The 26,733-nt window shown below is 39.0% G+C and overlaps 1 protein-coding gene, 1 long non-coding RNA gene and 1 pseudogene across 5 annotated transcripts in view; 1 reads left to right on the top strand and 2 right to left on the bottom strand.

Moving 5' to 3' along the window:
- Positions 1-23,541, top strand: part of LOC132594532 (uncharacterized) — a 55,443-nt gene extending 31,902 nt beyond the window's left edge. The window contains exons 2-6 of one of the 2 annotated variants that reach the window (XR_009560741.1): positions 15,104-15,224; positions 18,259-18,308; positions 19,215-19,313; positions 22,296-22,401; positions 23,231-23,541. This is a non-coding gene — a long non-coding RNA (uncharacterized lncRNA). Of the gene's footprint in view, positions 1-15,103; positions 15,225-18,258; positions 18,309-19,214; positions 19,314-22,295; positions 22,402-23,184 lie in introns of both variants that reach the window. The other variant, XR_009560740.1, reaches the window with a different exon arrangement.
- LOC138842520 (myoneurin pseudogene) lies at positions 10,732-12,992 on the bottom strand (annotated as a pseudogene).
- TAB3 (TGF-beta activated kinase 1 (MAP3K7) binding protein 3) overlaps positions 15,863-26,733 on the bottom strand; it is a 101,503-nt gene continuing 90,632 nt past the window's right edge. For all 3 annotated transcript variants that reach the window (XM_030844436.2, XM_030844437.2, XM_060292599.1), the window contains 2 exons: positions 22,207-22,308; positions 15,863-19,886 (listed from right to left, as the gene is read on the bottom strand). In XM_030844436.2, the coding sequence (XP_030700296.1) occupies positions 19,738-19,886; positions 22,207-22,308 (251 nt within the window). In that variant the 3' untranslated portion in view covers positions 15,863-19,737. The remainder of the gene's footprint in view (positions 19,887-22,206; positions 22,309-26,733) is intronic.

Here is a 26,733-nt window from a genome sequence, read left to right as displayed (position 1 = left end):
TGGCAGGTTGTGCATTTCTTAGAATTTGTCCATTTCTTCCAGGTTGTCTATTTTATTGGCATAGAGTTGCTTATAGTAATCTCTCATGATCCTTTGTATTTCTGCAGTGTCAGTTGTTACTTCTCCTTTTTCATTTCTAATTCTATTGATTTGAGTCTTCTCCCTTTTTTTCTTGATGAGTCTGGCTAGTGGTTTATGTATTTTGTTTATCTTCTCAAAGAACCAGCTTTTAGTTTTATTGATCTTTGGTATCGTTTCCTTCATTTCTTTTTCATTTATTTCTGATCTGATTTTTATGATTTCTTTCCTTCTGGTAACTTTGGGGGTTTTTTGTTCTTCTTTCTCTAATTGCTTTAGGTGCAAGGTTAGGTTGTTTGTTCGAGATGTTTCCTGTTTCTTAAGGTAGGATTGTATTGCTATAAACTTCCCTCTTAGAACTGCTTTTGCTGCATCCCATAGGTTTTGGATCGTCATGTCTCCATTGTAATTTGTTTCTTTTCTAGGTATTTTTTGATTTCCTCTTTGGTTTTTTCCGTGATCACTTCATTATTAAGTAGTGTATTGTTTCGCCTCCATGTGTTTGTATTTTTTACAGACCTCTTCCTGTAATTGATATCTAGTCTCATAGCATTGTGGTCGGAAAAGATACTTGATACAATTTCAGTTTTCTTAAATTTACCAAGGCTTGATTTGTGACCCAAGATATGATCTATTCTGGAGAATGTTCCATGAGCACTTGAGAAAAATGTGTATTCTGTTGTTTTTGGATGGAATGCCCTATAAATATCAGTTAAGTTCATCTTGTTTAATGTATCATTTAAAGCTTGTGATTCCTTATTTATTTTCATTTTGGATGATCTGTCCATTGGTGAAAGTGGGGTGTTAAAGTCCCCTACCATGAATATGTTACTGTCGATTTCCCCTTTTATGGCTGTTAGTATTTGCCTTATGTATTGAGGTGCTCCTATGTTGGGTGCATAAATATTTACAATGGTTGTATCTTTTTCTTGAATTGATCCCTTTATCGTTATGTAGTTTCCTTCTTTGTCTCTTCTAATAGTCTTTATTTTAATGTCTATTTTGTCTGATATGAGAATTGCTACTCCAGCTTTCTTTTGGTTACCATTTGCATGGAATAACTTTTTCCATCCCCTCATTTTCAGTCTGTACGTGTCTCTTGGTTTGAAGTGGGTCTCTTGTAGACAGCATACACATGGGTCTTGTTTTTGTATCCATTCAGCTAGTCTGTGTCTTTTGGTGGGAGCATTTAATCCATTTACATTTAATGTAATTATTGATATGTATGTTCCCATTCCCATTTTCTTAATTGTTTTGGGTTTGTTATTGTAGGTATTTTCCTTCTTTTGTGTTTCTTGCCTAGAGAAGATCCTTTAGCGTTTGCTGTAAAGCTGGTTTGGTGGTGCTGAAATCTCTCAGCTTTTGCTTGTCTGTAAAGGTTTTAATTTTTCCATCAAATCTGAATGAGATCCTTGCTGGGTAGAGTAATTTTGGCTGTAGGTTTTTCTCCTTCATCACTTTTGTTTGTTTGTTTGTTTGTTTGTTTGCGGGCCTCTCACTGTTGTGGCCTCTCCCGTTGCGGAGCACAGGCTCCAGACGTGCAGGCTCAGCGGCCATGGCTCACGGGCCCAGTCGCTCCGCGGCATGTGGGATCTTCCTGGACTGGGGCACGAACCTGTGTCCCCTGCATCGGCAGGTGGACTCTCAACCACTGTGCCACCAGGGAAGCCCTCCTTCATCACTTTCAGTATGTCCTGCCACTCCCTTCTGGCTTGCAGAGTTTCTGCTGAAAGATCAGCTGTTAACCTTATGGGGATTCCCTTGTGTGTTATTTGTTGTTGTTCCCTTGCTGCTTTTAATATGTTTTCTTTGTATTTAATTTTTGACAGTTTGATTAATATGTGTCTTGGCGTGTTTCTCCTTGGATTTATCCTGTATGGGACTCTCTGTGCTTTCTGGACTTGATTAACCATTTCCTTTCCCATATTAGGGAAATTTTCAACTATAATCTTTTCAAATATTTTCTCAGTCCCTTTCTTTTTCTCTTCTTCTTCTGGAACCCCTATAATTCGAACGTTGGTGTGTTTAATGTTGTCCCAGAGGTCTCTGAGACTGTCCTCAGTTCTTTTCATTCTTTTTTCTTTCTTCTGCTTTGCAGTAGTTATTTCCACTATTTTATCTTCCAGGTCACTTATCCGTCCTTCTGCCTCAGTTATTCTGCTATTGATCCCTTCTAGAGTATTTTTAATTTCATTTATTGTGTTTTCATCATTGCTTGTTTCATCTTTAGTTCTTCTAGGTCCTTGTTAAATGTTTCTTGGTTTTCTTCTATTCTCTTTCCAAGATTTTGAATCATCTTTACTATCATTATTCTGAATTCTTTTTCAGGTAGACTGCCTATTTCCTCTTCATTTGTTAGGTCTGGTGGGTTTTTATCTTGCTCCTTCATCTGCTGTGTGTTTTTCTGTCTTCTCATTTTGCTTATCTAACTGTGTTTGGGGTTTCCTTTTTGCAGACTGCAGGTTCGTAGTTCCCGTTGTTTTTGGTGTCTGTCCGCAGTGGCTAAAGTTGGTTCAGTGGGTTGTGTAAGCTTCCTGGTGAAGAGGACTAGTACTTGTGTTCTGGTGGATGAGGCTGGGTCTTGTCTTTCTGTTGGGCAGGTCCACGTCTGGTGGTGTGTTTTGGGGTGCCTGTGGCCTTATTATGATTTTAGGCAGCCTGTCTGCTTATGGATGGGGTTATGTTCCTGTCTTGCTAGTTGTTTGGCATAGGGTGTCCAGCACTGTAGCTTCTGGTCGTTGAGTGAAGCTGGGTGTTGGTGTTGAGATGGAGATCTCTGAGAGATTTTCACTGTTTGATATTACGTGGAGCTGGGAGGTCTCTTGTGGACCAGTGTCCTGAAGTTGGCTCTCCCACCTCAGAGGCACAGCACTGACTCCTGGTTGCAGCAACAAGAGCGTTTCATCCACACGGCCAGCCCACTGTCCCCACGACTGTCGTGGCTTCGGCCGCCGGGGCCACTCCAGAGCCGGCATCCTCAGTGAGGCTGCCCTTCCCTCGGGCTCCAGGGCAGTTCCGTGATGGTGGAGGGAAGAGACCCCGAGTCAGTATTTGTAGACTTTTTGAGGATGGCCATTCTGACCGGTGCGAGTTGATACCTCAATGCATGTTTTTTGTTTGTTTTGTTTTTTTTACTTTGGCTGAGTTGGATCTTTGTTATTGCATGCACGCTTTCTGTAGTTGCGGCATGTGGGGACTACTCTTTGTTGCTGTGTGCGGGCTTATCATTGCAGTGGCTTCTCCTGTTGCGGAGCACAGGCTCTAGGCATGCAGGCTTTCGTGGTTCCAGCGCGCAGGCTCGGTAGTTGCGGCACGTGGGCCCTAGAGTGCACGGGCTTCTGTAGTTGTGGCATACAGGCTCTGTAGTTGTGTGCACAGCCTTAGTTGCTCCGTGGCATGTGGGATCTTCCCAGACCAGGAATCAAACCCATGTCCCCTGCATTCGCGGGTGGATTCTTAAGCAGTGTGCTACCACGGAAGTCCCTCAATGTAGTTTTGGTTTGCATTTTTCTAATAATTAGTGATGTTGGACATCTTTGCATGTGCCTTTTGCCTATGTGTATGTCTTTTTTTTTTTTTTCCCGGTACGCGGGCCTCTCATTGTTGTGGCCTCTCCTGTTGCGGAGCACAGGCTCCGGACACGCAGGCTCAGCGGCCATGGCTCACGGGTCCAGCCGCTCTGCGGCTTGTGGGATCTTCCCGGACTGGGGTATCAACCCATGTCCCCTGCATCGGCAAGCGCACTGTCAACCACTGCACCACCAGGGAAGCCCTGTCTTTTTTTTTTTTTTTTTGAGGTTTTTTTTGTCTTTCCTCACAGTCTTTATTTATTACAAAATATTTATTTTGTATTGGAGTATAATTGATTTACAGTGTTGTGCTAATTTCAGGTGTACAGCAACACGATTCTGTTATATATATAATATACATATACCTATTCTTTTTCAATATCTTTTCCCATATAGGTTATTACAGAATATTAAGTAGAATTTCCTCTGCTCTATAGTAGGTCCTTGTTGATTAACTGTTGTACATATAGTAGTGTGTATAAGTTTTCCCAAGCTCCTAATTTATCCCTCCCCTTACCTTTCCCCTTTGGTATCTTAAGTTTATTTTCTAAATCTGTGAGTCTGTTTCTATTTTGTGAATCAGTTCATTTGTATCATTTTTAAGATTCCAGATATACATGATATATATAGTATTACTCTTTCTCTGTCTGACTTACTTCACTTAGGGTGATCATCTCTAGGTCCATCCATGTTACTGTAAATGGCATTGTTTTGTTCTTTTTATGGCTGAGTAGTATTCCACCGTATATATATAGCACACTGTCTTTATACATTCATCTGTTGATGGACATTTAGGTTGCTTCCATTGCTTGGCTATTGTAAATAGTGCTGCAGTGAACATTGGGGTGCATGTATCTTTTCGAATTATGGTTTTCTCTGGATATATGCTCTGTAGTGGAATTGCTGGATCATATGGTACTTCTGTTTTTAGTTTTTTAAGGAACCTCCATACTATTCTCCATGGTGGCTGTACAGATTTACATTCCCTCCAGTAGTGTAGGAGGGTTCCTTTTTCTCCACACCTGCTCTAGCATTTATTATTTGTAGACTTTTTGATGATGGCCATCCTGACTGTGAGGTGATACTTCATTGTAGTGGTGATTTGCATTTCTCTAATTTGCATTTCTCTAATAATTAGCGATGTTGAGCATCTTTCATGTGCATTTTGGCCACCTGTATGTCTTCATTGTGGGTTTTTTTTTTTTTTTTTTTTTTTTTGCAGTACGCAAGCCTCTCACTGTTGTGGCCTCTCCCGTTGTGGAGCACAGGCTCCGGATGCGCAGGCTCAGCGGCCATGGCTCACGGGCTTAGCCACTCTGTGGCATGTGGCATCTCCGGACCGGGGTACAAACCCGTGTCTCCTGCATCGGCAGGCAGACTCTCAACCACTGTGCCACCAGGGAAGCACCATTGTGTTTTTTTTAATTTGAGCTTTTTTCTCCTTTGTCACAGTTCTTTTTTCCTTTTAAAAAAATTTTATTTTATATTGGAGTACAATTGATTTATTACCATGTTGTGTTAGTTTCAGGTGTACAGCAAAGTGATTCAGTTATACATATACATATATCTGTTCTTTCTCAGATTATTTTCCCATTTAGGTCATTACAGAATATTCAGTAAAGTTCCCTGTGCTATACAGTATGTCCTTCTTGTTTACCTGTTTTATACATAGTAGTGTGTACATGTTAATTCCAAATTCCCAATGTGTCCCTCCCTCATCTATCCCCTTTTGTATCATAAATTTTGTTCTACATCTGTGAGTCTGTTTCTGTTTTGTAAGTCACTTCATTTGTATCATTTTTTAGATTCCACATATAAGTGATATCATATTTGTTTTTCTCTGTTTTACTTCATTTAGGATTATAATCTCTAGGTCTTTACATGTTGCTGCAAATGACATTATTTCACTCTTTTATGGCTGAGTAATATTCCGTTTGTGTGTGTGTGTGCGCGCACGTGTATACACACACACACACACCACATCTTTATTCATTCATCCGTTGATGGACAGTTAGGTTTCTTCCATCTCTTGGGTATTGTAAATAGAGCTGCTGTGAACATTATGGTGCATGTATGTATCTTTTTAAATTAGAGTTTTTGCCTTTTGTAGATATCCGCCCAGGAGTGGGATTGCTGGGTCGTGTGGTAGCTCTGTTTTTAGTTTTTTAAGGGACCTCCATACTGTTCTCCATAGTGGTGGTACAAATTTACATTCCCACCAATAGTGTAGGAGGGTTCCTTTTTCTCCATACCTGCTAGCATTTGTTATTTGTAGACTTTTTGATGGTGGCCATTCTGACTGGTGTGAGGTGATACCTCATTGTACTTTTGATTTGCATTTCACTAATAATTAGTCATGTTGAGCCTCTTTTCATATGCCTTTTGGCCATCCTTATGTCTTTTTTTTTTTTTTTTGAGGTTTTTGTGTCTTTTGTCACCGTTTTTTGTTTCCTTTATTTAAAATTTTTATTTTGTACTGGAGTATAGTTGATTTACAATGTTGTGTTGGTTTCAGGTGTACAGCAGAGTGATTGCTATATATGTATCTATTCTTTTTCAGATTATTTTCCCATTTAGCTTATTACAGATTATTGGGTATAGTTCCCTGTGCTATACACTGGGTCCTTGTTGATTATCTGGTTTATATATAATAATGTGTATATGTTAATCCCAACCTCCTAATTTATTTCTCCCCCCACCTTTCCCCTTTGGTAACCATAAGGTTTTTGTTTTTGTTTTTGATCCCAGCAGGGTACTCCTCTCTGTTCACTAGAGCTATATGCTGTAGGGGTGCCCCCTGTGGGGGTTGCACAGCTCCTTCTGTTTTGTCAGGTAACTGTTATGGGTAGTCTTGTAGGCGTGGCTGGTCACTGGTCTGGTTGTTTGCTGGCCCTGCCTTGTATAGAGGCTGCTGGCCACTGCTTGCCTGGGCTGGGTCAGGAGGTGGCCGGCTGCACAACCCGGCGGGGGGGCGGGGGCGGTGCACTGAGCCTAGTGCTGGCCTACTGGCAGGCACAGCCAGGTCCTAGGGTCTGGCTGCAGCGTTCAGGGGTCCCAGATCTGGTGTCAAACCACTCGTGATTGGGGCCAGTTCCTGACCCAGATGGCTGTGGGGTCCAGGGTGTCCCAAAATTTGTGTTCACCTGCTGGTGGGCTGGGCTGGGGTCCAGCTGGTCCCAGGGCTAGTGCTGGCCTGCTGGTGGTGGGCCTGGTGTGCAGTTTTATTGGGGCTGGTGTCTGCCCGCTTTTGGGTGAGGCTGGTCCGTAGGCTAGAGCAGGCTCCCTGGTGTACAGTACTGGCAATTATAAGGTTGATGCCTGCCCACTGGTGGGTGGGGCTGGGTCCCAGGGTCTCTGGGGGTCCTGGATCTAGTCCCTGTGCACTGGTGTGTGGTGCAGGGTCCTCGGCCCTCTGGTGGAAAGGGCTGTGTCCAGGGGTGGCTGTGGGCTCAAGGGGTCTTAGGGCAGCCTCTCTGCCAGTGGGTGGGGCTGTGTGGCCACCTGGCTAGTTGACTGCCCTGAGGTTTCCCAGTGCTCTTGCCTACAGGCTGATAGGCGAGGTCAGGGCTGCGTCCTGAGGCTCATAAGCTAGATGGAGGATTCCAAAATAGCACTTGCCAGCACCAGTGTCCACATGGTAGAACAAGCTCCCAGAATGCCTGCCTCCGGTATCTATGTCCCCAGGAATGTTGCCTCCTGCCTCTCTGGGAGACACACCAATATCAGCGGGTGGGTCTGACCCAGGCTCCTTTCAAATGACTGTTTCTGCCCTAGGTCCCAGAGTGTATGTGTTTCTGGTCCTTTAAGAGTGGGGTCTCCATTTCCTACAGCCCTCTGGGACTCTTGAAAGGAAGCCCTGCTGGCGCTCAAAGCCAAGTGTTTCCGGGTTTCAGCTTCCTGGTGCAGCACCCTTGGGCTGGGGAGCCTGATGTGGTGCTTGGACCCCTTGCTTCTCGGGGAAGACGTCTGCAATTGTAATTTTCCTCGCATTTGTGGGTCAGCCACCTGGGGGGTTGGGTCTTGACTGTACTGTGACTCCACCCGTCCTACCCATCTTGTGGTTTCTTCTTTCTGTCTTTAGTTGTAGAAGATCTCTTCTGGTAGGTTCCCGTCTTTTTCACTGATAGGTGTTCTCTAAATAGTTGTCATTCTGGTGAGAAGAAATGAGCTCACGGTCTTCCTACTCCAACATCTTGGCCAATTTACTTTCCTTAGACTTTTTGATACTTGTGATTATAAAATTATTACATGGTCATCATAAAATAAGAATAATTCTAAAAATTCAGTCACGGTTTAGAAAATAAAGATTATCTGTAATTCCATCAATTGGATATTATGTAAACTATGACTTTTGACAAAAATTAATAATATCACGTAGTTCTTACACAATTTACTTAACCAACCCCATTAGTGGTAAGTTGTTTCTAATTCTTCACTGTGGCAAACAGTACCTTGACTGGATGATACATGCTTCTTTGCACACCTAATGATGTCTTTGTGAAAATTTCCCAGGACTGGACCACATTTAGACTTTGATTAAACGTTGCCAAATTGATCTCTAGCAGTGTGAGAAAGTCCCCGAGCACTGGGTATTATCATTTTTCACATTTTTACTGTAGTATCTGTTCGAACAGATTCCTGTTGAATTCAAGCTAGATTAGATTAGTTCAGCATTTTATAAATTCATGAATTTTATTTAAAGCCAGCATATTAAGTTAATAAACACGTATGGTTAGATTTCTTAGATAAATAAATACTAAGTTTAATGTGTATTATACAAAGGCAATATTTCAAATTCCTTCTTCAGTGAAGTCAATCCTGCTGGTGGTACTTTCTTGTGAAAATGCTGAACATGCTGAGAAATAGTGAAGATCTCTACAAGAATTGAGTAGCTATAGTAATTACTATATTTTCTTTAATTGATTCTTATGACCTGGACCTCTAAACAGAAAATTACAATGAAAGAAATCACTACCAATGGAAAATACATTAACTATATTACACGTCTAGTTTAAAAGTAGGAAATAAATAAACCACAGGTAATGCAGGGCAGAAATAAGAAATAATGTCACCAGGCAGTTCTGTCAGCAGTATAGGAACTGAGTTTGTGGAACTGGTTACTTAATGACCAAAGATGAGACAGTGAAATAAATCAATGCAAGAGCAAAGAATAAAGGGGAAGGGTAGCAGTTAACATCAGGTAACCCTAAATTTTTTTATATCCATTAAGCAAGGAAAAGGACCCTGTGAAACTATAATAACCAAATGCTATGTTTTAAGACACGAAAAAAATTAAAATATACAGCTTATAGACACTCAAATATTAAAATAAATTTGCCTTCTAGTAGCTCAAAATATCATAATTGAAGTTAATTTCTCATTCCTTATGTAAGATAATACATCAAATTCAGAAAACAAGGGATTTGCAGTTATGCATTGTTTATGTTCAGTAAAAATCTTTTAGATTTTAATATTCATTTTTAAAAAGTGCATAGCAGGTACACCAGAGGATTCTCAAAAAATTTCTAAAACTCAGTATATTTTCCTTATCTTCAGCAAATTAATCTATTAAAAATGAATCAGGGACTTCCCTGGTGGTGCAGTGGTTGTGAATCTGCCTGCCAATGCAGGGTACACGGGTTCGAGCCCTGGTCCGGGAAGATCCCACATGCCGCGGAGCACCTAAGCCCGTGCGCCACAACTACTGAGCCTGCGCTCTAGAGCCCGCGAGCCACAACTACTGAGCCCATGTGCCATAGCTACTGAAGCCCGTGCCCTAGAGCCCAAGCTCTGCAACGAGAAGCCACTGCCATGAAGAAGCCTGCGCACCACAACAAAGACCCAACGCAGCCATAAATAAATAAATAAATGTAAAAATGAAACAAGTTTTTTTTTTTTTTGCGGTACGTGGGCCTCTCACTGTTGGGGCGTCTCCCGTTGCGGAGCCCAGGCTCCGGCCACGCAGGCTCAGCGGCCATGGCTCACGGGCCCAGCCGCTCCACGGCATGTGGGATCTTCCCGGACTGGGGCACAAAGCCGTGTCCCCTGCATTGGCAGGCGGACTCTCAAGCACTGCGCCACCAGGGAAGCCCTGAATTGAATTTTCAAATTCTCTTTTGGCAGGATAAAAACACCAAATACCTATTTAAAATTAATTTTGAAAATGTAGTCTCAAAGCAAAACACTGCCCTTGAGTTTCCTCCATAATACTGAGTTCTCTACAAACATATCCATTATACTTCAATAAATTAGTTTTAAAAATTATGTACACTTCAGTTTTTATGAGAACCTTCTATACTTTATTAGAAAAGATATCTCCAGTCGAATATGTTAAGAAGAAAGATAGCTCAAATATTCTAGAATTGTAAAATTTCAATTTTTCCCCCATTGCTTACATATTGGTCTATTGGGCTTACAAACAGCAACACTCTTGGGCTGATACTGTTAAGAACTTTGCTTAAATTTTGAGGACAGAAAAATAAAAATTTCACAAGTCAAAAATGAATCATGAATAGATTATATGCTGATGCACACTATAAGATAGATTCTACTTAAATAAATTAAAGCAATAGTTAATGCAAAATAAAAATGGAATGCAGGCAACTTGAAAATAAGTTTAATGTATATTAAAAATTAAAATAGCACTCTATTTAAAAGTACTGTCATATGCATTCCTTAAAAAGCTGTGTGTATATCTAGACTTCAAAAGCGAAAAGTCAGAACGAGCACTGCACAGTGAAGATGCAGAAAGTTTTACCAGAGATATTTTTGTTTACTAACAGAGACATATAAGCAACTTTCTATTCCTCAGTTAACTGTTCTCCCCAGCCCCCAGCCCCCAGCAAATCAACTCTAGTCCCAGCTAAGCACAGCAAGTATCTGATGGAGAACACTGATATCATCTGGTAAAGTCATTTCAGAAAGCCTCAAATCCATAGCTTCCAGTACAGGACGTTTCCATATGGAATCTTAGCACTGGACTCTAGAGTTTTGCCTAGTCTGAACTTGCGTTTTATGATTCTTTACATTTTTAATAGCTTTGTAAGTACTTCTACATAATAAATTACCTTTCTTATTGATGAGATCATAAGTTTTTGAGCTGAAGTTTTCCCACAGACAACCACCTTTGTATGGTTTCCCCCTGCGTGTTTGGAGTGTGTGAGATAAGAGAACCAGAGACAGCACATGCCTCCTTGTGGGTATGACACCTGTAAGGGTTTCCTTCAGTAAACCTGCGACTGTGAGAGGTCAGCGTGCTGGGACGGGCAAATCTTTGTCCACTCCTATCTTAGACATAGGACTTCTCTCCGCTATCTGTCCATGTTGTTAATCTTGAAATTGTGGAAGTTGTAAGTGGTCAGTGACATATACATCACACTTAAAGGGTTTTTTCTCACCACAGCGAATGCAACTGCGGATGAGTACCTGGCACTTTTGAGCAAAAGCCTCTATCACATAATTCATTTATATGGCTTTCTTACATTGAGTTTTCAGCTGGTTATACTGGGTGAACACATTTCCACACGTGTGGCAGAGGTAGAGTTTGACTCCCTTGTATGTATACTCACGTGCCTTCTCAAGCTGCTGGCTTGTAAAACCACTTTTCCATACACGTTACACATCAGCTTGCCCTTGGAAGACCTCTGATCCAGCTCTTTCCTGGAGCTTTCCAGCTCGTAAGGATTCTTGACACTGGCTGTATTAAATACAGTGTGTTTTCTCTCAGAGTATAGTTGAACTGTGATTTTCCACATTTTCGTTTCACTGTTAAGAGTTTGCACAGAGACATCTAGTAATGGAACTGTATTTCATCAACTCAAGTTCTGAATTATTTCTTTGTGCAACTTGTTCTGTTACAAGTGTGGACAATTTACTCGCATCTAGAACTGTTTCAACAGATGCATTCTCTGACCGTCACTGAGGTATCATACTCTTTTATTCTGCCCTGTTTTCTGGGAGTGGAAAGCTTTCTTTTGAGTTTGAGATAACATCTTTGCTAAAGCCTCTTGTTGAGGATTTGCCTGAACTAAATCTGGCTGTTTTGTTTTTTTTCCCCCGGTACGCGGGCCTCTCAGAGTTGTGGCCTCTCCCGTTGCGGAGCCTGTGCTCCGGACGCCCAGGCTCAGTGGCCATGGCTCACGGGCCCAGCCGCTCCGCGGCATGTGGGATCTTCCCGGACCAGGGCATGCAGGCGGACTCTCAACCACTGCGCCACCAGGGAAGCCCCTGACTTTGTTTTTATTTCCAGTTTTTAATCAAGAGCTTTAGAAGTTTTTTTTTCTTCTTCCCCTTTTAGGTGGCTTGATTTGATTCAGTAATTTTTAAAGATTTAATGTCTTGCAATTAGAAAAATGTGGCCTGTATAATTGTTTTAAAAATTCAGGTTTTCTGGGTATATTTTTTTTTGGTTAATGTTTGGTGGACATTTGAAAAAATATTTAGTTCACGTGAGATACAAAATTTTATTATATGGAGATTTAACTGCCGATTATAATATTTCCTATTTTGTCTGTTTTGCATGTCAAAATTAGACAGGTGTGTTCAAGTTTTACACACAAAATTTAGGAGAATTCTGATGTCACCTTTGTTTATTGTTTATCTTGATAATCTTTTTAAACCCTCTCATCCCCATGTTTCTTTTTTCTATATTTCTTGCTTCTTCCCTGTCTGCTGTGTTCGTTCCTTGTGGTATGCCTTATTGCATCTCCTGGATCTAGAATTCACATTTCTTATGTGTTAGCTCTTCATCTCTATCCCTTTCCTCTGAATTCTAGAATAGTTTCTCTATTGACTCAGTTTTGTGAAATCTCACTACCTATATTTTTAGTTTACAATTCCATAAAAGTTACTTTTCATTTGAAAGCAACCATCCCTGATCTGATTAATCCTTTTTGAGAGATATGACATAGCTGTAAATTTCTGTTTGGAATTAAAATTAGAAATCAAAGTTTGCTCTTCTTCTCTGATTCTGTAGAATGAAGTCCTTTTTTCAGGAGGCTAAACGTTTCTATATGTTCGCTGATTTTTAAGGAAAATTTTAAAAGGTTATGTGGGTCACACTGCTTTAATCTTTTAATCCTTAACGAAAAAGCAAGCGTAAAGCTTTCTACTCTTTTCTGTAGCTTCTTCTTAGTTAGAAAATTACTTGATTACAGAGTATAGGAAAGACAGGGAGGTTGAATGTTTTGCTAAGCATTTGTTTCTAGCCAGTCAATAAGCAAACACCAGTGGCTGCTGCTTTTAGGTATTTACAGCAGGGTTGAAAATTGCTCCCTGGAATCTTGAGCTAGGCTAAGGAAGTTTTTCCTCCATGCTCGTATGGCAGCTTTAAGTTACTGGGTGCATCGTGCTCCTTATCAATGTGGCCAAACCAGTTGTATTAAGTACCTCTCTTATTTAGTCAGTTGTGGTGCAAGTGAGACAGGAGGCAGTTGCCGCAGTCTTCCTGCTTTCTGACCATCACAGATCCTTCTATTTGCCTGCTGCTCAGAATTTGGGGGTCTTCATGGCCTCCGTTGGGGAGCCCAATAGACTTGAGTTATAGGTTAACTTTCACTGGCAGCTAAAACTGTGGGTTCTTGATATTGGTTGCTACCGCCCTCAGTACACCCCCCCCCATCTGCATCCTGTCATTTCCTTCTCCCTGAGAGCACCCTTCCCTGTTCTCCAGCCCTTAGAAATGTTTTCATTAGTTATTTCAGTAGAATTTGGGAAGAGAAACTCAAATTCTAATCTTGAAATAGCAGTACCCCTGCCAGCTGTGACCATTTCATTCGTTGTGAAAGTGTAGGAAAGTGTAGAGGGAATGCAAGCTATTTCAATACACTAATCCAATTTTCTCCTCCCCCAACCCCAAATGCCTTTCAGATAAAGACCCTTTTTTTGAATCATGTACACCCAAAGCAGACTATTTTTAGTGACTTAAAAGAAGTCATAATTGGGGGATGGGATTTAGAAATGGCTGTTAGTGGTTCTTGATCAAGGGAATAGAACTACCTCAAAACAGATTCAGTCCCGAAGAGAATAAATGCATAAACAAGTCAAAAGGAAGCAAAGTAATATAATATATAGTAAGTAACATTTTGCTCCCGAATCGCAATGCAAAACCGAAGGAAGCTAGGCTGCATCACCTGATTTTCCTGCATTCTCTTTTTCTTACCGCTAGAACGTCATGAGAGGCTGGTGAAAAGCACACCCACCCGACTTCCCTGGTGGCACAGTGGTTGTTAGTCCGCCTGCCGATGCGGGGGACGCAGGTTCATGCCCCGGTCCGGGAGGATCCCACATGCCGTGGAGCGGCTGGGCCCGTGAGCCATGGCCACTGAGCCTGTGCGTCCAGAGCCTGTGCTCCGCAACGCGAGAGGCCACGGCAGTGAGAGGCCTGCGTACCGCAAAAAAAAAAAAAAAAAAAAGCACACCCACCACTTTTCCAAAGGGCAGGACAAGTGAGATGATTTCACAGCTCTAAGAGTATGGAACTGGCGAACCAAAAATCTCACCCACATATTATATACCCTATTAAAACCTCTGAAACCTCCGTCACGAAACACCACCTGGATAGTGTCCTAGAAAAAGGCCTGTAGGCCAAAGTCAAGTCAGGAAGTCTCTGGAGGAATTGGGGTAGGAGACAAACCACACCCAGCACACTTCCGTGTGGGAAACTGAGCGGTCAGTACCTGAAGAGAAATCATTATATGGGTAGTGGGATTACAGACAGATGATGCAGTTCTCTCAGATGCCTAATTAACAAAATGAGCAGCACAAGGAATCACTATTGTGGTAACCAGATTTGAAGTAATCTTCTATTTCAAAAACAGATTGTTTAAAAGGGACAACACAGGATGTGAGAAGTGATGAGAAAGGAAAGAAGACAGTAAAAAAATACTTCACATACTATTTTTAGTTATCTTTGATGTTCTTTCTATGTGTTACTTTACACTAAGATGTGGTGGAGGGTAACCAAGTACCTGATGAAGTAAAGTTTCCTTGTAACTTCTGAGAGGGAAGGAGGGAAAGTATATATGCAGATTAAAGATGTAAGAAACATAACAATCAATGTCAAGTATTCTATTTAGACCCTAATTTAGACATGCTTATAAAAAAACCCTGTGAGACCAGTTGGGAAACTTAACACTGGATATTTGATATTATCTTATAAGGTGTGATAGATGGTGCTTTTTAATAAACTTAAAAGTTTATTTACAGATGAGTTGCTAGGATGTCTGGGGATTTGTTTCAAAATAATGGTGGGGGTGGTGGATGAGAATATAGATGAAATAAGTCTGCTTATATCTGGATAATTTTGGAAGCCGGGTAATGAGTGGGGGATTACAGGATTCTTCTGTACTTCTGTATGTTTGCAAATTTTCTTATATTTAAATAATGTAGTGGGAGTGATTTTGACTTTAAATATGCCTAATCACTGAAAATAACTATCTACCATACTTCATCTGCAGTATTTTCTGTGCACAAGTTGGGAAGGGTGACTACAGACCCTAGCAAGAGGAAGGTGATTATATCCCTTTGAAAACCTAACTACAGATGACATAAAGATATAAGAAAATCACTCATTCTTTGGTAAGTGATATATATTAAAGTGGATATCTTTATTGGAGTATAATTGCTTTACAATATTGTGTTAGTTTCTGCTGTATAACAAAGTGAATCAGCTCTATGTATACATATATCCCCATATCTCCTCCCTGTTGCATCTCCCTCCCACCCTCCCTATCCCACCCCTCTAGGTGGTCACAAAGCACCGAGCTGATCTCCCTGTGCTATGCGGCTGCTTCCCACTAGCTATTTTACATTTGGTAGTGTATATATCCCACTTTTATATAAAATTTGCTTATTTATACTTTCACCCAATTTTTAAGTTAGAGTAATGTACTAATACTTAATAACCCACATCTAACATTACTACATGTTCTAATAGAAGAATAGAAAAGATTAGATTTCTAAGACAGCATATTTAAGTCCAGAAATATATGAGTATTGGAACTAGGACTGGTTTGATATTGTAAATCATTTCTAATTACACAGAAAGGATGCAGAATGTAGTGTTTGCTTTTAGTTTATTAATTTATTTCTCAGGGATCTGACTTTCCGAATATGTTCTGTTTGGAGATACGATGCATGCATAGCCTTTAAAAATGCCTTTGTACAATTTCGCCTCAAAATAATTAAATTCACAACATACACAGAAATCTAAGACATGGTATTTACAAGATTTAATAAATTCTTGCTGTTTTAGGGAAGAAATTGAGCAAATCTTTTACAGTGGGGAAACATGGACAACTGGGTGTCATTATAAACAAGAGATCTGAATTGTTCAGTGTCAAAGCCACGTTTCATGGCTTTAGAAATTAAAATTGAGTCGTCATTCTATTAATCTCTGAATGCTCAAGCCATGCAGAATCTACTTGTATTAAATATTTGGGGATGCAAATAACAGGAAAAAATATGCACGTCTGGTGAATGAAATCATCATCAGAATTACCTTTTACAATACGAAAATACTGTTAATAATTCTTTCAAAAAGATACAGTAGTGGTGCAACAGACAGTGCCAAATTTATTTTGATTTTAAAGTAACATTACATTTGTCATTTTTCTCTACGGATATACAGACACACACTGTAACGACTCGTTCAAAGTCTGAACAGTGATTACAATATTAAAATATAAATCAATTTAAACTATAAGGGGACATCTTCACATTCCAGGGTACATCACTGATATTTTCAAAGGACAGTTTTTCTATGCCTTATATTCTTGCTTTTTGTTTATACTGTCAAAAACATTACAATTACCTTTTAAAATACTATATAAAATCGAGTTGCCACAGAAAGTTGGAATATGAACCCCCTAGATAACTGGGACAAAGCAATGTCAAAACTGAAGGAAACATTGATCTCTTTTACAATAAGTACTAAAATTGAGACCAGCTCCTTAAAAATTATTAAACTGCTCATCACACTCCCATTTTTTCAGGGAAATAAACAAATTAGCAACACTTTCCCCACCATCATTAATCTGCTCTAAAACTACCTTTTCTACCACGCACTTCTTATTTTAAATTGCGCGCCTCTGTACTCCCTCAAACAAGGTCATTATTGGAAACATTTTACAATGCTTAGAAAGTTTCTGACTCATCTTTTACCACTTTAAACTTTTAAGAACTACCTCAAAATGTAAGGGGCAATGTACTTTAACAAAATGACAAAGGTGCTTTCTACAAACCCAGTTTACAAAACAGTGAAATAATGTAAAATGTACAGTCAGCTCTCTGTGTTCCCAGATACATCAAACTGGTTGTATTTTAAGAAAAAACCTTTTTTTTTTTTTTTTTTTTACTAGAAACAAGAAGTGCACCAACTGATCCTAAAAGCATAGGCACCTCAGCAGCCAGATCCTTTTGAAAAGGCATCTTGAAAGTTGACTGAATTCTTGTTCAAACTTGTCATAGGCAAGAAGTAGTCTATATATGGGACACAGTTAAATATATCAAATTTATCAGTGTCAAATAATTTTGCTTATTTTAAAAACTGAATACAGCCTATGTTGGCGTATGAAACTTGTGCACAACCAGAAATGAACATATACAAAACTTCCTTAAAAATCAATCGCTGATGTCTCAAACCCCACCCTCTACACCTATCAAATAGACTGATTGCTCATATTTCCTGGCAGGTGAAAACAATGATTTACTAGATCTATCACCAAAGGACTGGAACCATGCATCTACTGTATGATGATAACAGTTCAGTAATCTGGATGTATGTTCATGCAATAGTTTTAAAGTCATCTACATGGTTTTAATAAAGCATCGAACGGTTTTCATACATGCTACTTTCATTCTCAACTGACAACTGCCAAGTTAATTGCTGCCACTTCAGCATTATCACTAAGAATACTGGGTAAACCTTTAGCTAGAACATCAAGCAATATATGTATTTTTCCCCTAAATTGTTACTTAATACCAAGTGGGGTTGACCATCACTAAAGAGATGTGAAACCATACAAAGGCAAAAGCATGGGCATATTACAGGACAGTAGGACTGATAGACTTATTGGAGACTGACAGACACCAGTGTTACTACAAACTACAAAAGCCTTTAAAGAGTGAATGCTGTTTTCAGGTCAATGCTTTTAAGCCCATCTGCTTTCTCACCTTTATTTTCACAGTTTTACCACAGTTGTTATATGAGAGATGTTTTATCAGTGTAAGTACATAGCCACGCTGACTTTGTGAGACAAGTAGATATTCTTCAGGACATTTTCCACATATGAAAAAATGTTTTCAAAGCAGGTACAGTGTGAAATTGTGATTTTGATGATAAGCTATGATAAGTTATTATGCCTTTGGTTTCATTATGCTATTAAGTGCAGCTTGTTTTTCCAGGTCTGCCAGAGATTACTGCTAAATTAGCACAGTGACAGCGTGAAGCTTGTGTGTGTGTGTGTGATAGAGAGAGGGAGAGAGAGGAGAGAAGGGGGACGGCTGGTATGGGAGAGTATATATACTCCTCAGGTTATATATAACCTGAGGTAAAATCCTTTAGGATTAGGAAACCTACCAGTTTCATTGCTGTTTATATTTACCCAAATAGGGGGAAGATTCCAAAATCCAATTCTGAGCTTGGAAGAAAAGTCAACAATGGTAAAGACCTTAATTCAGTGTCCTGTTAATAATTTTCTAGTGGTGCACTTTAGTAAGTCAAATGATTTTATGTCTTCAGTTATTTATACCCTAAAGTTCTAGTTTCATAAATAAAGAGTGCTTTAGTATCACCTGAACTGTCTGAACAAACTCAGTATCATCTCTGAATACAGTATTGTTACATTTTAAAAGTTCTTAGTTTCAAAGTCTGTTGTATTCACCTTTCTCTCAGTCGTTATTTCTTGACTAGCCTTCTCTTCCTCCCCAAATAACGCAGCGTGCAACTTTATGATATTGGCCAACTATAATGTTCCTCACACTATTTTGTTAACATGTGCAAATATATCTTTATTGAACAACTAATATTAATTTTTTTCAGCTAAATTAGGATTGTGGCACAAAGTATTATCTGTGCTGTAAACATCACGGACTCATCACAAATTGGAAGGAGGGGGAAAAAGGCTCTAGGGACTGCACACATTTCTTATAGAACCACAGCTGAGCTCAAGATTCCGAGTGGATTTTGGAATGGATTTACATTCAGCATACGTTCACTGTGCTATTGGTGAAGCGCAGTTTTACGAGAAGGTCATTCATAAAATCATAATTTGTAAGGACTTGGTTATTTTAAAAACCAGTGGCCTAATAAAAGCATGCAGTAACTTAAAAAATATATCTATTATGCGGCATAATTAGGTCTTAGTTACCAGTGTTGGTATAGCTTGATGAATCACTGTACAAGCAAAAGGGATCTTATTGCCTCTGATTGTACTTTCGAACAAAGGGCACGATATGCCTAATTCCTGACTGCTACAAATCACATTTTAAAACATTTTGTTTGTGTGTTTGAAATTACCCCTGAAAAAAGCAGCAATTACAAATACCCTTGTTATTTTGCCCCCCCAGGAAAACATCCTCTGGTTGCTTCTCCCTGTCCTTCTCTTCAGTAGGAAGCAACAGGAAGAAGCCTGGGGAGCCTGGGTTTTCCAGAGAGCTTGTGACCAGGTAAGTCTGCTCTGGCAATTCACAGTTTGTCTGCATAAACTGTAACATGTCACATCATGAATCAAAGTTCTAGTTTATAAAATAAGGGTAACTTACTTTATAAGTAACTTTAACAGCAGTAACTTTAACAATTGGGGTTGCACAGAAGAGCTCTTGACTTCTCTGTGTACATTCTTTCAGGAGTGAATCCTTTCCCCATTTCAAGTATCCCTTTCGATCTGTAACTCTGCAATGAGTTAAGAAAGGGGGAAAAAAACCCTCCCCATTTTTCTTTATTGAGCACAAGCGGCTGCATTGTCACCCCCCCCCCCACCATGTTATATGAAATGAAAAGGCTGGGCAGATGAACAGATTCCCCAGGTTTCCTTTTTTTCTAATGGGCGCTCAAAGCTTCACTCTCAACCTAGTGCAGACTCTTGGGAATTCAAGTGTACCGTGGCATCTCACACTGCTCACAGCGATTTAGTGCGGGGTGGTTCAGAAAGGTGCAGCTATCACAATTCCATGGAGCCCCTTCATAGTCTTCATCTCGGGGTTGTGTCCGAGGACTCTGTTTGGAGCTACTTGGATGCTCTGAGAGAAGTTAGGAATAAAAGAGAGAAAACAGAAAACAGAGTGAATTTTTTTCTAAGTATCATCGAAACGGAAATTCAAAATTACCCCCCAAAAGCAAGGAAAGTGGTATTGTGAAATGACAAAGCCAGTAGTATACATAGCTACTAGAAATGCAGAACTAAATAGTAAGTTTATGATATATTTTCTACTTTGTTCTCAACAATTTACTTTTTTCCTACAAGTAGATAGAAGTCCAGTACAGACTACCTTCCAAGTTAATTAATCATCTCTCGATAGTGGATAGTTATGCTATATTCCAGCCAAGTGAAAACAATGAGAAATGTTATATAGCATGTTAAATTAGTTCTGAAGTTTTCCCTCACAACTTCGGCCCGCCCATGACTCCACCCCCCCCGTAGTACTAGTCATACTATATCAAACATTGATTAAATGTGTGCCTTCTTCCATGAGACTTTCAGCTCCACAATATGCATGTTTTTAATCATAATGACTTATAAGTGGTGTGACAGTTCATAAAAAACATTCTATCATAGGGTGGATGGGTATGTCGATCCTTTGATAAATTCAAAATAGCTGTCCCTGTTTTACAAATTCAGGTTTTTCCAGGACCAGAGGTGTAGCTCCAGGAACAATCCAATCCAAAGCCCACAATCCTTCACCATTCCCCAATCCCAAAAACCTCCCCTATTTATCTTAAGAGGCTTGTAGTAGTGGGGGGTGGGGTGGATCTGGCCTTAAGGAACAAAGTCCACCTAGGAGAAGCTTGCATTTCTCCTCCTATGCCTTTGAGATGCCAAAGGTCTAGCCGGTCTACTCCAGGAATGCTTATCTAGGCCATTTTCAAAATGCAAATTTCAAAGGTAACTAACTCTCATCAACAAGAAAAAAATAAAGGGGGGCTAGGTAACAACATGGAACTTGGCTTGTCATACAGACCATAGAGTCAATTTGACTAGAAGTCAAATAAGATGTTACTATTCCTGTTACAAAATTTGTCAGCAAGAAAATAAGTTGATATGATGAAACTTTAAAGGTAAATGAGATGAGAGTTTTTAGGTGAACTCTTGAGGAATAATGTTTTAGGACTGCCTACACAGAACAGTTTCTCCAGATTTTTGGTAACTTTTGAAACTGCTAAATTAAGCAATGGGAATTCACTGAATATTCGGATCATTTCCAAATAAGATACGAGAACATTAACTGCTAAACAAGTCTGTTTGCGTTCACTGGACATGTCTTGGGACCCACTAAAGAAAGAAATTAATTAGGTTATTAAAGAAAGAAAGTAGGTTATAGGATATGTTCATAGTTTGTCATACCAGCATTTCCTGACTGGCAAACAGTTCATAATTACTTCTTAGATTTTGCTAGAAACCAAGGCTTTAAGGTTACGAATTCTAATTAAAATATGTAAGTAAAAGTACTAAAAACTCATAAGGAAAAACATCTTTGTATGCAAGGAAAAAGAAGGGGCATAAGGAATGAAAATGTGTTTTGTTAAGAGAACAGAAAGTAATTTGTCATAAAGCTGGTTATTTCTAAACGGGAAAGAAAATAAGGGAGAAATTAATACGAATATAGAAAGTTGCAGAAGGTTTGTGAGAAAGGAATTCTATGGGTGGTCAGGACTAAGATTAAATTTGAGCATGTAGCTGATTCGCTTTGTTATGAAGCAGAAACTAACACACCATTGTAAAGCAGTTATGCTCCAATAAAGATGTTAAACAAAATAAAATAAAAAGTACACTAAGAGGAAATCTTAACAGAAAAAATGTAATACTTTAATGTTAAAGGGAAAGTGGTGCAAAACCTGAACTTGTTACCTCTGTTAAGAGTACAAAGTTTTCTTAGAATATTAATCTGCTTTTGATAAGATATTGTAAAGTCCAAAACTTTCAAGTTGAAGTTGTTTTTTATTTATTTACTTGGCCTTGTTTCCTAGATACTATTATTTTTAGAGGACTCTGTCCCATGTGGTGGCCACTAGAAATGCAGCCACTCTGAACTGAGGTGTGCTCTAAGTGTAAAAGGAAGATTTAGTATGAAAGAATGTAAAATAAAATACCTCACTAATTTTATATTGATTTCATAGTGAAATGTTATTTCACTTTTCTCTTTTACTTTGGCTAATAGAAAATTTTAAATTATGTACGTGGCTTCAACTGTTATTGCTATTAGACAGCACAGCCTTAGAAACTCAGTAGAGAGTAATTTCTTAAGGGAAAAAAAAAGGTTGGCCTTTACTTATGAGAACTCTACATGGGTTAACACGTGTGTTTGGACATTTTGCACAAACTCCAGACACACAAGTACAAACCATCTGCAGCTGCTGCCTGGGTGTCATGGATGTCCTCCTGTACTCTGGAGGTCACGCTAATTCTTCGGGCTTTCCTCTCAACTGTGCAGGTGTCTGATGAGTCTGCATGAGAAGAAGCAAAGCCAGGAAGAAGGGATCAAGCTGTGCATTAGAAGAGCGGACAGGCTCACAAGGACCTTTCGCAGAACACACACAGTTGAGTATTTACTCTTTTACCTCATGCTACCTTTAGTTCTCCCATGAAGGTAAGTCCCATATTTAATACTGCTCTTACAACCTATCCAGAGCAGTGGATAAGGTGGTATCCACTTTTTCCATCCTCTCTAATTACTTGGAATAAATGACTTATTTCACCAGTTTCCCACTTTCTAGTGAGTTAGGGGTGCAAACTCAGTATAATTAAATGTCAATATGAACACAAAATTCGGGAGATGATACTTTAGCAATTCCCTGATTAAAGTACACCACCCATATAAGGCTAACCCAAGAACACATTGCATTAATGGTAACAGTAAACCGTAATAGCAGTACTTGAAAAATCAGAACCAACTCAAAGTAATACTATATACTGATAATACATACTCCCCAATCTTTCATAAATTCCAGTTACCTGTGTGTGCAAAAGCCTAGCAGACACTTCACAACATGGACTGCAGGCACACCAATTACCAATTTCTTGCGAGAATACTGTTTCTATTAATGTATAGGCAGTTAGTAAGTAGCGTTTTGTATTAAGTAAAAACAAAAAATGGCAGACTTCATATGATTTACCCTTAAGAACCGAAGAAAGATCTTACATTTTGTAATCAGTTTGGAGCCCATAAGCAGCCCTCTAGTACAACCTACCTTTGGAAATCAGTGCTCCACAATCTTAAACACTGTTATCAGAGTAAAACAAAAGCAGAGTGAACATCTTAGGCTCCAGAGACTAGACTAAGGTAAAGTTCTACTTCTTAGAACTGTTAACCACTTTTATAGCATCACATACCTCCTTCTCGCTGACTCTTACAACAACCCTGTACAGAAGCACCGCTCTGGATCTGAACAAGGTCAGGTGGCCAAGACAACCAGGACCAGCGCTCAAGTTAAGTTGTACCACACCAAGGTCAGTGCTCTCGCCACTATGAGTTACCAATGTCAAGGTTGGGGGTGGGGGGACAACTTTCTGAATCAGCTGAGGCAGCTTATCACACACACACTTGCGTTGCTTAACTACAAAGTCTGGTCCAAAAAGATTTCTCAGTCTCCCTTTCTGTCTTTCCTTCTTTCTCTAATTATCACACTTATTATTCAGATAAACATCTATATTCCACTTGGATATTCTAGGTCTTCTGCATTTCCATATGAATTTTAATTTCTACCAAAAAAAGAAAAAAACAGTAAATCTGGTATTGCACCAATCTGAAAAGAATAGCTACCTTAATAAAACTGATTTAATAACAGACATGGTTTATTTAGGTCTTCTTTAATTTCCTTTGGCAGTGTTTTATAATATATTCAATGTACATATCTGGTGAAACTTATTAGTGTCATTTAAGTGTCATTTTTTGGATGGTATTGTAATTATCCTTTTATTTCCACTTTCCAATTGTTGGCTAATATATATAAATATGGTTTTTGGATCCTGACCTTATATCCCAAAACCTTGTTAAATTCACTTATTAGTTCTAATTTTTGGTATCCTTAGATTTTCTTTGCAAATAATCATGTCATCTGCTGAATTTTATCAGATGGTTTTCAGTATCTAATGAAATGATCATATGCTTTTTCTCCTTTACTTTCTTAATATTGCATTCCTGAGGCTAAACCCAATTTGGTCATGATGTATTATTATCTATCTTTTGTTCTATTGGGAATACTTTATTAAGTTTATGTTATGAGGGTTATTGATCTGTAACTTTGTTTTCTTTTGGGGAGGTAGGTAATGGCTATCAGGTTTTAGAATCACGGTCCTGCTGGCTACATAAAGAAAATCGGAAGCATTCCTTCCTCTTATTTTCTCAGAGTTTGTATGATTGGCATTATCTCTTCCTTAAATATTTGATAGAATTCACCCACTGGTGCAACCATCTGGGTCTAAAGTTTTCCTTCTGGGAAAACTTTTAATAATGGATTCAATTTCTTTAATTACATATATAACTAGTTATATTTCCCTTTTCATCTTGTTCTCAGTATTTTTCAAGATGTGTCCATTTCATCTACAGTGTCGAGTTTACTGGCATAAAGATGTTCACTGCATTCCCTTATTTTAACAGGTAGCCTCATCTTTCATTGCTGATTTTGGTAATCTGTTCTTCGAGATCAGTCAACCTGAGAGTTTACTGACTTTGTTTATCCTTCAAAGAAGTTTTGGCTTTTTTTGGCTTTGATGCCTTTCTCTGTTGTTTGTATTTTCTGTCTCATTGATGTTTCTTATATTTTCTTTCTTTTCACTTCCTTTGTTCTATATTCTTAGGGTAGAATTTTATGTCATTGACATTAGATCTCCTTGTCTTATGTGAGCACTGAAGGCTATAAATTTCCTTCTAAGCACTACTTTAACTGTTGTAAAGAATTTGGCCTTGCTCAAAGAAAGCTCTAGCTTTGGCCCCAGCTCCTGGCAGATAACCTCTAAAATCCTGAAATTTCTCAAGAGACAGGAGTGTCCTTGTTAATTATGGTGGGCCCTTCAGACCATAGAGTTTATGCTAATAAGGTGGCTCACAGTGGACATATCCCTTAAACAGGGTGATTCCTCCCACAGCCCTTGAATCAATTAACCGGATTACCACTAGACAATGCTTCCTTAGTAGATACAAATCTGGTACTTGGTAGTCATCCACTAAGATTCTTTGTACCATTTTTAGACAGCAGTAGGCTATTTTAAATGCAGAGCAGTCAAAACACTTCATTCAGGTTTTTCTGTAACATCTTACAGAAAAGCCTGAACGAACTGGCCAACCCAATAGTATTAAACAATAAAAAGAACATGTACTGCATTGCCACCTATAAATGAAATCCTTAAAACACTCTGTACCAAGTGTTGAACACAAAGCTGTTTAGGTTAGGTAACATTATTTTTGTGTAGAATTAAAATTCTCTGATTAATCAGTTTGATGTGATTTTAAAACGTTACCCCTGTAGGTAACTTTTGTAAGTAAGGCCTTCTCCAATATTGTATGTCCTCATGATCAACCTACCTTGAGTTCTTTAAACCAAAGAAAGAGGGTTAAGATATGAAATGCATACTTGACCGCAGGCTTGAGAAGTATAAGAATGATTTTTTAAGATACTGCAATGCTAGTTATACATTTGGTACATAAAACTCAAAAGAAAAGATTTAATACCACACAGAAATGATTTAATAACTATGCAAAAGTGATTCCTCAAATCTTGGTCATGTAGGATTTCCTTTGTCCTAGTCCCAATCTAAGTGTTATGCCCGCCTGTTGAGTACACAAGGATTCTTTTGTGGCCTGTCAATTAAATAATCGTAGATCTACTGCAGATCAAACTTCCCATTCTAAAATAAAACCTTTAAAATTCCCATTACACTGTAAGAATTATCTTTTAGGACTATAGTTTTTATAATGCTGAGTAAATTTAAACTATATTATATACAGTTTCCATTTATTTTGGGGGAAGGGAGACAACAGAGCAGAGTAGAAGAACTTGAGCTCACCTGCTCTCACCAAGCCACCAAAATCACAACAAAATGCTGAACAACAATCAACAAAAAACACTGGAACCTACCGAAAAAGATATTCTACGTCCAAAGGCAAAGAAGAAGCCACAAAGAGATGGTAGGAGGGGCACTTTCCCCATATAATCAAATCCCATACCCACCAGGTGGGAGACCCACAAACTGAAAATTAATTATATGGCAGAGGTTCTCCCAAAGGATGAGGGAATGTAAATTGGTATAGCCACTGTGGAAAACAGTAAGGAGATTTCTCAAAAAACTAAAAATAGAGCTACCATACAATCCAGCAGTCCCACTCCTGGGCTTAATATATCTGGAGAAAACCATACTTCAAAAAGATACATGTACCCCAATGTTCACTGCAGCACTATTTGCAATAGCCAGGACATGGAAGCAACCTAAATGTCCATCGACAGAGGAACTGGATAAAGAAGATGTGGCACCTATATACAATGGAATATTAATTACTCAGCCATTGAAAAGAATGAAACAATGCCATTTGCAGCAACATGGATGGACCTAGAGATGATCATACTAAGCAAAGTAAGTCTGAGAAAGACAAATATCATATGATATCACTTATATGTGGATTCTCAAAAAAGGGTACAAGTTCACTTATCTACAAAATAGAGAGTTATAGATAGATAGACGTAGAAAACAAACTTGGGGGTAAGGAGGGGAGGGATAAATTGGGAGATTGACACAGACAGACACACTACTGTATATAAAATAGATAACTAATAAGGACCTACTATATACAGCAGAGGGAACTCTACTCAATATTCTGTAATGGCCTATATGGGACAGAATCTAAAAACGAGTGGATATATGTATGTATAACTGAT

This window comes from Globicephala melas, chromosome X (genome assembly GCF_963455315.2).
Source record: "Globicephala melas chromosome X, mGloMel1.2, whole genome shotgun sequence".
NCBI classification, from domain to species: domain Eukaryota; kingdom Metazoa; phylum Chordata; class Mammalia; order Artiodactyla; family Delphinidae; genus Globicephala; species Globicephala melas.
This window is presented reverse-complemented; position numbering and strand designations above follow the sequence as displayed.